This window comes from Rosa rugosa, chromosome 1, assembly GCF_958449725.1.
Source record: "Rosa rugosa chromosome 1, drRosRugo1.1, whole genome shotgun sequence".
NCBI lineage: Eukaryota > Viridiplantae > Streptophyta > Magnoliopsida > Rosales > Rosaceae > Rosa > Rosa rugosa.
The window spans coordinates 26,275,208-26,289,505 of NC_084820.1; the positions used below are offsets into that span (position 1 = coordinate 26,275,208).

At 37.7% G+C, this 14,298-nt stretch overlaps 3 protein-coding genes across 16 annotated transcripts in view; 1 reads left to right on the forward strand and 2 right to left on the reverse strand.

Moving 5' to 3' along the window:
- The window catches only part of LOC133724444 (putative disease resistance protein RGA3), a 100,952-nt gene that overhangs the window by 81,082 nt on the left and 5,572 nt on the right, over positions 1 to 14,298 (reverse strand). Inside the window, exon 5 of one of the 4 annotated variants that reach the window (XR_009853680.1) lies at positions 13,926 to 14,186. The exons of the other annotated variants lie outside the window; for them this stretch is intronic. The gene's annotated coding sequence lies outside the window, so the exon portion shown is untranslated. Of the gene's footprint in view, positions 1 to 13,925; positions 14,187 to 14,298 lie in introns of those variants that run through there. 4 annotated transcript variants of the gene reach the window in all.
- On the reverse strand, positions 1,408 to 4,807 carry LOC133726284 (uncharacterized). Its single transcript, XM_062153795.1, has 9 exons — positions 4,725 to 4,807; positions 4,586 to 4,607; positions 4,404 to 4,491; positions 4,195 to 4,285; positions 4,012 to 4,096; positions 3,726 to 3,882; positions 2,323 to 2,429; positions 2,028 to 2,096; positions 1,408 to 1,876 (listed from the first exon to the last, which is right to left on the reverse strand). The coding sequence occupies exons 1-7, from the start codon at positions 4,805 to 4,807 to the stop codon at positions 2,425 to 2,427; spliced, it is 531 nt and encodes a 176-aa protein (XP_062009779.1). The 3' UTR covers positions 1,408 to 1,876; positions 2,028 to 2,096; positions 2,323 to 2,424.
- The window catches only part of LOC133724446 (S-adenosylmethionine carrier 1, chloroplastic/mitochondrial-like), a 41,593-nt gene continuing 35,101 nt past the window's right edge, over positions 7,807 to 14,298 (forward strand). Inside the window, exons 1-10 of one of the 11 annotated variants that reach the window (XR_009853685.1) lie at positions 7,807 to 8,370; positions 8,468 to 8,575; positions 8,994 to 9,046; positions 9,122 to 9,217; positions 9,360 to 9,449; positions 10,518 to 10,569; positions 11,687 to 11,748; positions 11,938 to 12,059; positions 12,694 to 12,760; positions 13,238 to 13,331. Coding sequence is in view for 7 of the 11 variants with exons in the window: in XM_062151187.1 (XP_062007171.1) it covers positions 8,500 to 8,575; positions 8,994 to 9,046; positions 9,122 to 9,217; positions 9,360 to 9,449; positions 10,518 to 10,569; positions 11,687 to 11,748; positions 11,979 to 12,059; positions 13,238 to 13,369 (642 nt within the window). In the remaining 4 variants the exon portion in view is untranslated. Of the gene's footprint in view, positions 8,398 to 8,467; positions 8,576 to 8,993; positions 9,047 to 9,121; positions 9,218 to 9,359; positions 9,450 to 10,517; positions 10,570 to 11,686; positions 11,749 to 11,937; positions 12,060 to 12,693; positions 12,761 to 13,237; positions 13,618 to 14,298 lie in introns of those variants that run through there. The other 10 variants (XR_009853687.1, XR_009853684.1, XR_009853686.1 and 7 more) reach the window with 10 other exon arrangements.

Below are 14,298 nucleotides of genomic sequence, written 5' to 3' on the forward strand. Positions count from 1 at the left end.
ATGCCTTCCCGGCAACCCTTGAGCTTCCCGCTCATGCCTCCCCGGCAACCCATGAGCTTCCCGCTCATGCCTTCCCGGCAACCCACGAGCTTCCGCTCATGCATTCCCGGCAACCCACGAGCTTCAGCTCATGCCTTCGCGGCACCCCCGAGCTTCCCGCTCACGAGCTTCCGCTCATGCCTTCCCGGCAACCCACGAGCTTCCGCTCATGCCTTCGCGGCACCCCCGAGCTTCCCGCTCACGAGCTTCCGCTCATGCCTTCCCGGCAACCCACGAGCTTTCCGCTCATGCCTCCCCGGCAACCCTTGAGCTTCCGCTCATGCCTTCCCGGCAATCCTCGAGCTTCCCGCTCATGCCTTCCCGGCAAATCCTCGAGCTTCCCGCTCACACCTTCCCGGCATTCCCAAGCTTCACATTCATGTCTACTCGACACACCACGCGTTAATGGAACATGGAATTTTTCTACCATTTGTCGCTTGCGACAAATCGAATTCTTTTCGCGTTCCATTAATACGACCGACAACCAAACAAACGCTTACCTTCGCAGCGCTCATACAACTTACATTTATCATAGGCAATCCATATGCTCACACGACCATACGCGCTCTCGAGTTTGTACGTCATAATCGATCGTACTCGGCGCCATTCGCGTGTATACATCAACATGTATCATGCACCCCATACGTTTATATATGCCAACGCATATCCATACAACTCACATTTGTTGCCCAATGCAACGAGCATTCTACATATGCGCGTTTTCTTTTTTTGCAGGATTAAACGAGTCCCTTCTTGCTTACGGAGTTCGGGGACTTGTAGGGGCTCCGTACCGCCCGGTTAATTATGCTTGGTGACATCATGTGTATAACTCCCCAACCAAGAAGCTCCTCTTACTTGGGGACTTCGGGGACTTGTACATACCTCCAACAATATGGAGTATTTGCTATCTCACCAAGCATAATTAACACCCCCTTTGGGACACCCACAAGCCATGGAGAGACCCAACCGCTACTTGCATCTTGTAGCCCTATGTTCAAGCTACGCTACGGTATCCGGAAGTCGCAAATCCGTCGCCGGGAAGCCACCTTTCCGGCCTTGCCAAGTTGCCTCCATAATAGGCATTTCTAGACTAGAATAGTTGTTACTTGTCCCACATTGAAGACAATGTAAAGGAAGAGCACTCCTTCACCTATAAAAGGAACTCTCCTCCCACTTAAACACCATTCATTCGATTACACCTCTTGTAATCTTGTTGGGCCGCAAGGCTCGACACACTAGTACACATTCAAGTGGACGTAGTCTCCCGCTAAGGCGGGAGGTGAACCACTATACATCTTGTGTCACTCTCTCTCTCTCTCTTTACTTATCGTTAATTAGATCCCCACGGATCCAAGCATTAACACAAATCAACAATCACAATTGTAAGACCAACCAAAGGTTTTGCAAAATTACAAGCATCAAAATACCTAAAACTACTAGCTTCTTGTTGAAATTAAGAGTTACACACGAAGCTAGTGACCAAAACTTCTAAACCATATTTATGACTAACATCCTCCTTGCTTGTAACATTCTTCACCCGAAACCCGAAAACTATTGGAAGGAGACCTTGGGTTGCCCAGGAAGTTATACAATCCTATCAGCTTCTTCTTCATTTACTGATCCATGACTTGTGCTTTTGAAGAGCCCCACAAGCAAAATAGAGACATATCCTTAATAATTTATCCCACAGATAGCAAATAGCAAGTAAATACCAAAGAGATAAATTAACTTTTGTAACCATAGATAAAACTTATGATTGAGAAGCATACAGGTTTTAGAGTGAAATGGAAATGAGAAAGAGCATGATTCTTAAAGCAAAGTTTCTTGAACAACATTTCTGCATGATCAAAGATATAGACCACAACGCTAATAAATCAGCAATTTTATGAACACAAAAGGATGCACGCATGCAAAAGATCAAAAGATACTCATACAAGGTGACTAAAAGCATAGCAGAGATAGAAATAACAACAATAAAAAACATGCACCTTATTCTTATACTTGTCTTTGGATGGCAATGAACCAGAATCTGCATTCATCTTTTGAAGATACTATTTCTGCAAAAAGTTGATAACAATAGCTACTCAATTAGAGAAAAGATTTACATATTTACATATCAATACTAGACTATCAAAATCATCCTCTTACTAGTATGAATGAAAAGAAAATGCCCTAATTCTAAATTATTGATACAAATATCATGCTATTCTTATATGAATACCCCAAAAACGACATTAACGAATTCAAACTCCAAATCCAATTGCAATGTCCTTACTGACTTACAAGAGTAAAGCTGGTGACAGTGTAGGTAGTATTGGCAACAAATCAGCAGTAGACCTTGTACCATATTTATGCCCAGCAAAAGCAACCATATGTCCCTCATAGTTATCCTGCAAATTCAAAACCACAAACCACACTAAATTGATTGAATTCAAAACAAGCCAATATTCAACACCCTTAATTAAAATCGCAATGTCCATTATCTTCACAACCTTAACTGAAATCTGATACTTTCAGTATATGCAGGTATCAATCTTGCTAAACTACCAAAACTAAGACTAACATTATGCAATGATCAACCTCAACATCAACATTAACCTAAACCCTTCAAACCCTTGTAGCAATTCACAAAATAAAAGGAGCACCAAAACGAAATGGAACGGGAGATAGATAATGAACTGGAATGAATGGGAGAGAGGACCTTACTGTCAGTACAAAAGATAAAAACACAATATCAGACCATAATACATCATAGGTCAGCTTCAACTATGTCATATCACTCAACATTAGATTCAGTTATCATATGGAATGTCAATAACTTTTTGCCAGATCGTCTGCTCCTCAAGCTTAAGAGGTAAGAGTTTCTTCCAGAAAACTAAAGCTATTCCATTCACCACCAAGGCACCAATCAATTACCAAAAAACAAGTATAATGCATGTCACATTACATTAAAGGTAAGAGATTAGATATGCAGATCATGCAATCCAAACTACAAGATCCTAATCTTCAAAGGTCAAACAGAATATAATCAAACAATCTAAGGCTCCTTGATCATTTTTAATTAGTAGAAGAAAGTTAAAATAAAGCAAAATGAATTTTTCCAACAGTGGACAGAATCAGCTCTCTGCTGCAAGTCATTACATCAACTGCTATCACTCTTTGATCAACTATCCTAATCATAGATAACTCATATACCTAGTCCTGGTATCTAGCTTTTCATCTAACATAGATAGCTCATACCTAGCTCTTTGGTGGCTTTAAATAAATTTTACGAAGAATGCCATACATGTTACCCTTTTTCTATGAACAAGAAAGACAGAACAATGATTAGTTATCACAAAATTTTCAGATGACTCGGTGTTTTTTTTTTTTTTTTTATTTTGTTATGAACACAAATAAAAAGAAACTGGAGTCGGAAAACAACTTTTTAGAAAATCATCAAAACTGAAGCAAATGTTTCATATATATATATATATATATATATATATATATATATATATATATATATATATATATATATGAAACATTGCACAAGGATGCGCCTTTTAATGCCTTTCCCCCCTCTATTACCAAAAGAAAATGCACAAGGATTTGCAAAGCGCATGAGTGATTTGAGTAAGCATCGCAAGCCAAAGTAAATCAAAAGATTAGATAAAATAAGAATGGCATGTGTGAGGGTTATGTACCTGCTGGTATATCGCGGCCAACTTTTGGAATTGGAACTGACGCCAAGATTGGAACATTGGATTCCATCACTCTTAATACAGCAGGGAAGAAAGATGAACCGAACAACTCCATCTTACTGACTTCATCGATGACAAATAGGTCAGTATCTTCTCTTACCTGATAAGAATAGAATTCTTCAATTCAAAAACTCATGACATAGACATGATGCACTCGGCCGTCTAATCCATAAATAAGATCACTTTTAACTACATGTTTAACAATTAGCAGTGCAAAACAATATCCCACCTGCAATTCAGGAACTGCCAAGGACTCAAACGACGCAACATCTACTTTGTACTTCCCCACAGTGGGCCATCTCAAAGATTCAGGGCTGAAATATATAGCAATATTGATGCGTTGAGCCTTAACTGGAACTAAATGAATGAATGATTGATCTGGACAATTAACAATTACAAAGATTGAGAAGACCTGGAAATGATGGATGAGGCAAGCGGAGCGGTACTGCCGTCTAATGTGACCACCTGGAACCCAACTCTCTCACCTCCTTGTCTAACCTCACCTATACAATTATAATTGATAAAAGACAAATTAACATTGTAAACATCGAATCCAGAGTTGTATGTACATGAAAACAGTTTAAGAAATTGAGATTGAGAGTGAGAGTGAGAGGGGATTACTGATGTAGAAACCCTGAATCTTTAAGTTAGGGTTTGAGGATTTCAGGGTTTCAAAGACTTTCACTATTAGAGTGGTTTTACCAACACCCTGCATCAGATTTAGAATCATATATAAATCTTGTCAAAAATTGGAAGTTTATAGAGAGAGAAGATAGAGAGAGAGAGAGTGGTTGCAAACTAACCAGAGGTCCAGTCACCAGCAAGCTTCAACTGAATAAGCTTCAACCCTCATCCTCCTCTTCCTCCTTATCTGAATCGACCACCGCTTCGAGATCAAGAAAAACCCATATCGGAGAGCCTCTTTTTGCTCCGCCTACACACCCACCACCACCGCCACCACGATAGGGGTCGTATTCATCGTCCTCCTCCTCCTCGGCCACGTCGTCAATGAAGCTCGATCTCATCCGCTTGTCACCAAATCTCTCTCTTCAATGGCGGCCGAGGATCACTAGGTCAGGGTTTTGAGCTCGGTGAATGAAGCGTGAGAGAGAAAGAGGACTAGAGGAGGAAGTGTCGCGTGAAAGAAATTGATCTAGAACTGAAGGAATAGTCATATTTGTTTCTTTTTTTTTAATTATACAAGCGACGGCGTGACCATATCGTCGCAATTGATGTATAATTATGCGACGGTAATGTTATGTCCGTCGCAAAAACTCTTTAACATGCAACGGTAAAATAGCCGTAGCACATGCCGTCGCAAAAGCTGACTTTTTGCGACGGAAAACTTTTCCGTCGCAAATTTTCGAAGCAATTGAAGTTTTTTTTAGTAGTGAGGTCAATCCTAAACCTTAAATACCACATAAAACTAATATGCTCATAACCTCTCACTTGTAACTTATTTTTTCAATCTGTCAGCTCTCACGCTCTCATGGGTAGGAGCTATATCAACTAATGTAAAAATTTCGAGAATTTTATCTCCTCAAGGGTCGGCTTCCCTTAAGGAAATAGAAGCTTTTAAAGGGTTGACCGGTTTATTTCATGTCTAAATGACGGCAGATCAGGTTAATTTTTTTACACAATACCTATTAATATGCTATAAATAGATGGGTAATGTCAAATTTATCGATTTCTAATTTCAATTTTTTGGATCCCACAAAATTCTTATGTCTCTACTAATGTGGTATAACTAGTTTATTAGTTGTAATGAAAAGTATACCTTCCATGAGCAACAATGTGTAGGAAATACACTTTATCAAAATCGACCGTAGGATGTTATCATGATAAGAATAAATGGGTATGGTCCAAATTTCAGCTATTTTCTTCATCGTTTGGATCTTGATCTAGTACGTCAACCATAAACCTTAAATAGCTCATAAAGCTAATATGCTCATAACCGCTCACTTGTAACAAATTTTTTCGATCTGTCAGCTCTCATGCTCTCGTGAGTAGGAGCTATATCGACTAGTATAAAATTTTCGAGAATTTTATCCCCTCAAGGATCAGCTTCCCTTAGACAAGTAGAAGCTTTTAAAGGATTCACCGGTTTATTTCATGTCGAAATGACGGCGGATCGGGTTAATTTTTTTATACAATACCTATCAATACGCTATAAATAGATGGGTAAATGTCACATTTATCGAATTTCAGTTTCGATTTTTTGGATCGCAAAAAATCTTTATATGTTTACTAATATGGTCTAACTTATTTATTAGTTGTATACAAAAATATTCCCTCCATAAGAAACAAGGTGGAGGAAATAAAATTTATTAAAATTGACCGTTGGATGTTATCATGACAAGAAGGAATCATTATGGTCAAAATTTCAGCTACTTTCGTTGTTTTTTGATTCTCGATCTACTAGGTCAACCATAAACCCTAAACACCAGATAAAACTCATATGCACATAACCGCTCATTCGCAACTTTTTTTTTTTTCCGATTTGTCAACTCTTACACTCTCGTGGGTATGAAATATATCAACCAATGTAAAAATTTCAAGAAGTTTATCTATTGGTGATTCAGCTCCCCTTAGGGAAGTACAAGCATATAATTAGTTGACCGAATGGATAGAAGTCGAAATAATAACAAAGTTGGCTGAATTTTTTTATAACATGCATAAAATATTCAAATCCTCTCATCCTACAGTCGATTTCCCCAGTTTCGTATGTCTTGATGGATTGCCCTTTGAGGAATTTAATATATAAATATAGTTATAAAAGTAACTATATTTGACCAAGTGGACCGAAGTCGAAACGAATACAAAATTGACTGAATTTTTTACAACCACAATGAAATATTCCGTGAGCCTGTGGTTTTTTATTAAGGAGTTAAAGAGGAATTATTATAAATTGAGTTTATGGTTTCGGTGATTATTTAGAAATCTCAAAAATATTTTCTAGAATTTTTCTTTATGTGGAATTTTCAATTGATCGATTCGATAGTAAAGTACGGAACGAGACGAGTACGTGAGAATTTTCGGAAAGTTTTTTAGACACATTATGACTTTTCAAAGTTTTCAGAATAATGAAAAATTACTAATTAACGTGGTGCAATGTTAGCCGTTGATAAACCACCGCTTGATCTCTACCTTCTATCAAAATTTAATTCTAGGCTTTAAATACCCAATTCAGATCAAAGGGGCCAGAAGCATCGGGCCTCCCGACCCGTTTTCCAGACCCACGAAGTCAGCCGAAATCTTTGGCAGCTCTGGTGGATCTTCGACTCAGTTTTCCGGTGACTCGATCACCGTTGGCGATGCTGCTGTGCTCTGCTTTCTTGTATTCTTTATTGTTCGCACTTCGCAGATACAGCAACCGAATTAAATTGAAACAAGTTGAAAACGCCCATCAGTTACCCCTCTCTACAACTCTTCTCATTCAAACTTTCTCCCTCAAAATCAAAATCAAAACCAAAAATTATTTCCTGAATTGTAATTTGTTCTGCTCTCTTTGGCTCAATCAAATCCAATTTGTAGACCGGGTCTGTGTCCCCATCTTCATGAAGAGAATGTCCAACAAAAATCGAGTTGTTATTATCAATTTGAGCTCTTCTGTAAGAGTTGCAGCAGAAATTCAAGACAACTTAAAATTATAAAATTAATTCAATCTGTTGATCTTATTTAATGGAAAGCATGTTTCTGTTTTAGTGGTGAAGAGATGAGAGCTTTGAATTTGATTTTTGAGTTATAAAATCACACGTCTCTGTTGATGGTGAAGAGATGAGCGAGGAAGACGCTTCAGAATTTGATGGAGACGAGTCGCAGAGTGAGAGTCCTTTTACAATTCTTAGCCGGTTTACCCAGTTTACCGAAATGTACGGTCACGATTACACTACAAACACTGACCGTTGGATTGGCTGCTTATGTGGCCGAGCATTCCATGCTTGGAGCGTGGAAGAATTTTCGGTATCGCCCCCTATTGAAGTATTGATCTCAAAACCCTCACTTTTGTAATTAATTAATAATATTAAAGCCTTCACTGTGTACGGCTCCACCGCCATGACCACCAAATTGAGATCACAATCACCATTAGAAAAAAGATCACAGAGAGCCCTTTTATTTTATTTCAAAAAGAAGGCGAAACTGGGAAAGCAAAGATTGAGAACCACAAGAAACCAAGCCAGAAGAGGATGTAATCATCTGAAAAAGCCACTTCCATTTACAAAAGCTGGGGGAACATCTGATTGGATATTCCCTTTTACAACTACAGTTAAACTAGAACACAAGAAAAAGCCAGAACAAAAGCTACGGTCGACGGCGAGGATGATGAGGAGTTTCTTCGGCGACGGTCCACGACGGCTTCGCTCCAGATTCACGAGCACTCGTTTTCTCTCCGGGGCGGCGGCATTCGTCTGCCTGGAAGAGCAGCGTGGAGGTCTAGAGAGACAGAGAGAGGTTGAGAGTCTGGGAGAAAGAGAGGTTGAAGACAGAACAGGAAGTCAACCCTTATGAATTGGATTTTTATTTGGTAATTTAGACAGATTCAGAGCCTTTTATCTTAGAATTTGGGACATCCATTCTTCAGTAGTTGGTACAGTCTATTTCAGCGTTTTCCCCAGTCAAGTTTATTTGGTTTAGAGCTGTATGCTATTGCATTTTGCTTGAACAGGTGATATATGGTTTTGCAGATGCATGTGGCAAGAAATTTCAGAATGTTACCATGGCAAAGCGGAAGTCTTTTGCATCTGTCAGCATGCAGGACGATAAGCCATTTGATTGCTTACGTACTTTATTTGGTATGTGTACTACTGCAATTGAAATTCCTGTGCCGCATATGCATTATTGTTGAAGTTACATATGCATTGAATGCTAGGTTGCAGTTCACTATGCATCATTGTTATTAATTTGATTCCTTGAGTTGATGATTGTGAGAAGGATGCTCGGTTCTAAAGATTTAAATTTATGTAAAGTATAGAGCATCCTTCATATCTTCAAAAGACCATGAGTTATAAGATATTAAATGCACAAAACTATTTACTTTCTTGTATATTTTACATTATGTGAAGCACTGGTTTATCATCTACCTTAATTAAAACATTCTATTTTCTTGTCTTCAATGGAAATCCCTTATATGGTTGTTCGATTCTTAAGCTGAAAATTTGGCAATGTAAACTTCTTTTCTGAATCAAACTTTGTTTTTGGAACTTTATGTAGACTGTGGGGACTTGTGGAGGCATGCTGCTTCACTCATTCGTGCTCCAACAGAGGTAGAGTAGTTTATAGTACTCACTCCATGCCCAAATTTGCTTGACCTGACCTTCTATCTCTTTAATAACTTTTAGGTTGTAAAGCAAAGGATGCAAACGGGGCAATTCACATCCGCCTCTGCTGCTGTTCGCCTTATTGCTGCTAAGGAGGGCTTTAAAGGACTCTATGCAGTAGGTGTTTCCACTGTGGATAATCATACTAGTTCATACTTTGTTTCCTCTTTCCTATATATAAAAGAAACAAATTACTTCTCTGTTGTGTTTCTTAAATTATTGTCAATATATTAACTTCTTTATCTTTTTGAGATGGTAGGGCTATGGATCATTTTTATTGCGAGATTTGCCATTTGATGCAATTCAATTTTGTCTATATGGGCAGCTTCGGATAGGTTATAAAGTGGCGGTAAGCTCCTCCTTTTTGCTTATTATATGCTTGCAGATTATAGTAAATAATTGGGTAAACTTATGATGCCTAGTAATGTTTGGATTTACATCCTTGATGCACGAAGTGGTGGACTATGGGTTGATGCTTCTGTAGCACCATTGTGCTTAACCATGTTCGTAATGGATGATATCTAGGATGTGTCTTTCCACATTTGATAAATAAGACGAGTTCCTTTTGGTTGAATCCTTATCCAAAAAGATAGGACATGTAGGTCAGAGCTCACTTTCTCTTCTGATTTGTATTCCACTCAGATCTTATAAGAAAAATCCATATCCAAAAAGTGTTCCCTGCAGTTATTTTCATGATGTTGTATTCTTTACATGTGTTATATCACATCTAGACTTCTATTCTTCAGCTTGAGTCTCTGGCCTCTGTCTGTTCGATTCTGTTGCCAATGTGTTTTGCGTCTTTTTTCTCTATTTTTTTAGTTCACTTTTGAGTTGTATATTTTAGATGGAAGCTTTTATTAAAATGGGTTAAACGTGGAACATTACTACTTAGGATGATATGTCAAGATGTCCACTAGAAAGCTACATACCAGCTACACGTATGAGAAATTACCATTAGACCCCCACTTTTAAATTACATCAGCTTCCCAATCTGCATAAACAGCCAAAAGTGGAAGCCTTAAATTCTGAAGATACTGAAGATCACAAAGAATACTTGCTTGTCTATTTCCCAAAGTGGAATTCCCTAAACTCTGAACAAGTAGTCATGAAACAATTTTCTGCCCTTCCAACTTCCCCTTTAATATACCAATGGGAGAATCACAAACATTAGTTTTTCTCTTCTAAACCAAATTCACAAGTGGTAGCCCTTCCATGAGCAATAATCTATGGTTATATAACATGAGATCATGACTTATATAACAAAAAGTGTGCATGTGGATGAGACAACATGCCTCCTCTTGAATGCTTCTATAACATATGAATACACGGTCTGTATATATACATATATGTGTATTGTATATTCATTTTCTTTGTCTTGATATCTATAATTAGCTTTCTGATGTTCTCTTTTTATCAGGCAAAGAGAGAGCTCAACGATCCTGAGAATGCTATAATTGGAGCTTTTGCAGGTACTTAGCTTTCTACTCTCCCGTTTCATAGGACATCAGCGATCATATTATTTTATTTTAAGTCTTGTCAACTCTCTTTTTTGGGGATGGTTGTGGGATCTTCTTTAACATGCTTACTAATCCAGTGCTTGCCTTTGGTTTCTCTTGTCTGATTGCAACTCTTAAGGAGTGTGAACTTTGGTTTTTCACACTAGTCCATAGCTTATTACCTAAAAATGGGAACACATTAATGTTTACAAACAATATCAGGATATTATGCTATATCTATTAAGTATGATCCATGCATGCCTACCAAGTATGCTGCACACTATGATTCAGTCAGTAAAATATTTCTACATCAGTTACTGATGTTAATAATAGCTGGTATTATCCTTAGCAACTGAGAAACTCAGAGTCCACAACTTCACATATATGGAAATCTTCATGGCACATCGATGTAATACCCAAAAGGCCATGTCACAAATGGAGTTTCTTGTAATAGATTATATACATAGACCGACTTAATACAACTCTCGACTTGGAACTCACCGAAAATTCAGAGTCCCATATAGACAAAATTGGTGCTAAGGTCTCCCTTTTTGAAATTCTTCTGTCCTCATTGGGGCCTGACAACTCAAGTCTGTCGTGAGTACTCCTCAGCCTACATGGGGTGGGATGATTACTAGTATTTGTCAGAACATAAGATATTCTAAAACGAGTTTTTACTTATTCAGCTCCTCATATTGACTTGTGTACCTCCAGAATAACTTGGCAGATATACAGTATTCTGTGTACAATCAAATAATTCCTGCATAAATTGTAATAGAGTACCAAAGTGGTATCATACTATCTCTGTGCACTTAATGTTGGCAACATAGGATAATCAGATAACAATAGTGCGTTGTCTTTCTTATGTATTGTGAGATAAATATGATAAGTTCTGGTGAAAAAAATTAGTTCATGTCCTTGGTTCTGAGTTTTAATTCGGTTAGTTTGGTTGGGACGAGTTTCTGTCTGTCTGATTGTCTTCATAGAAGAGTACTGTTCATTGTCTTTTACTACGAATAGAGTTAACTTAATTATCCATCTGTTTGACCTAAAGCAATTATCTGATACATTTAATATCAAACTCTTCTAGGTGCATTAACTGGAGCTATAACCACTCCCCTTGATGTCATTAAAACTAGACTAATGGTACAGGTAAGGCCATCTGCTATTCTGCATTATATTTGTCTCCCCTTGATGTTACTTCCAAATAATATGTGCGCCCTGGTGGTAAAGCCTGAAATTTATTGCAGCGGTCCCATATTTTATTCTATCATATATATGAGGGGCTGTAAAATTAAGGCCAAATCAAAATTGATAACTAACCACGCTATGTGCCTCCAGCTGTTTGCTCTCCTTTTTTTTTTTTTTTTCTTTCTCAAAAGGGATCTGCCAACCAGTACAAAGGAATTGTTGACTGTGTTCAGACTATTGTGAGGGAAGAAGGACCTCCCGCTCTTTTGAAGGTATGCATTGAGCCTTTATATCCCTTGTCGTATAAAAATATAAAATATGATTGCCATGTATCTTATTGCAGCCCTTGAAAATTTAAACAATTATGCAAAATGTTGTGCTCTTAATATTGAGTTTGTTTTTTCTTCAATTCTTAAGTTATGTTTCTTAGGGGAAGTGAAATTGATTGTTTAGTCTTGTACCTTGTTCATCAAGAATCTTGTAGTTACTTTGACTCGACCTCACTAATATGCTGACTTGACTTACATTTGACTATAACATCAATATGGTGACTGGGAAGTAAAAATGTGTACTCAGATAACCCAGCTTCATGTAATGCATTGTTGGCAGAGAAATATAAGCTCTTTGCTGGCCACAAAGAGGGAAACTGTATTGGGAAGATGTGATATGATAGCATCTTTGTGGGTCGTGTGGATGGAACGAATAAATATATCTTTGAGGGAGCTAAGTTTGAGGAGATGGGTTCATTTGGGATAGGGTTCTGAGATTGGGATTTGCTTTGAACATCTGTCAGAGATTAGAAAGTTGATTTCAGGCATTTATATTTGGGGTATGAAATTCACTCCTTATCAACAACTTCATATTTTTAAAATAACCCTCCGTTCTCTACCCTTTTCTCACATGCAGATCCATTAACCCATTCTCACCAAACTAGTTGCCCAAAAACCTTTCGGATGGGCATTTCTGTTTTATGGTAATGAATGTTTCATACCCAAAATTGTTTTGAAAACACCAGACTTGTTTATTTCACTTTTATCTGTTGCTTTTGCTTTCCATTTTTTGCTTTCCAGGCGTGAGATGGAGGTTTTATTGTGAACATAAAAAAAAATATGAGAGAGTTGTACTGTGCTGGTTGAAATTGGCCTCTTAATTTCCTCCTTTCTGGGGCCATAAAGACTTGTCCTTAAGTTCAATAAAAGAAAAGGTAAAACAAAAGAGACTAGTAGTCCCTTGGTTTGTATTTGTATAGATATGCGTAGACTAACATTATCTACTTCCTGGGAAGTATTCTCTATGTATGAAGTCATTATTAATCAGGAAGTTCTCTCATGTTATTACAACTTAATGAATTTATGGTCCCCTCAAGTCATTACAAATCATGGTATGATGTGTTTGTTGCTGAAGGCAATCTGATTGATGCAAGTTTTGTTTACATATATGTTTATTCCAGGGTATTGGACCAACAGTGCTGTGGATAGGGATTGGCGGTTCAATCTTTTTTGGTGTTCTCGAGAGATCAAAGCGCTTACTTGCTCACACACGACCAACAGTTGGTGAGACACGAAGCAGGACTAACTTGTAGATAAACCAAGGGATCCTGTATGTTCTTCACTTTTAGAGTGTGAAATACCTTCGGCATTAAAATTACTTCCTGGGTGGTAGTTTGAAAATCTTGGCCATCAGCTTTGATAGGCTTTTATAATGTCTTGTTATTTCTTATTTTTTATTTTTTCTGTACAAAGAACCAAAGTTGTCATTAGCTTGTACCAGAAAGTGAAATAATTTTATTACTAGTCGAACACATTTCCATTTCCTTCATTGTTATATAAATTTCCTTTGCACTTTTTATTTTTATTTTTTATTTTCTCTCATGGCATTATGTATTTTCCTGTTCATGCCTTGCTTCTTACAATAATTGTTCACAGTGTCAAAACAATTTAGCCAATAAATGGTTGGCCAATACGACCGGTAAATTGACATAAATGCCTCTGTATCAGAGTCCTCAATCGGCTCTGCCAACAGGAGCATCCTCACAAACATGGCCTAAGCCAGAGACAACCTTCTCAAAAGTGGATGTCTTTGCTTCAAAGCTTGGCTGCCTTCCACAGATGATTATAATAATTGAAAGTTTGATCAGCTTCAAATTCGACTATACATTTCTGAAGTTTTTGAAACATTCTTGCTTATACCTTATCATACAGTAAAATCACACCATCACAAATGAAGCTACTCGAACAATCTCATTGCTTTATCACACATCACTTTTGAGTTCATCAACATCTCTCTAATTCCAAGCTCGAACATGATCCAAGCGTAAAACAAGTAAACAATACAGCAGCGCATGACTTCTTCACTTTGAAGCACCTCCAATGGCTGGACGCATGCTTTTGCTGGAAAGCCTACATGTTAAAAGTTTATGAAAATCAGGTAGCCAGCTTGCTTGTTATAAGAATCATTTCTGATTATAATATGGGGTAATTAATAAAATTTCGCCTTCTTTTGGTACTAACT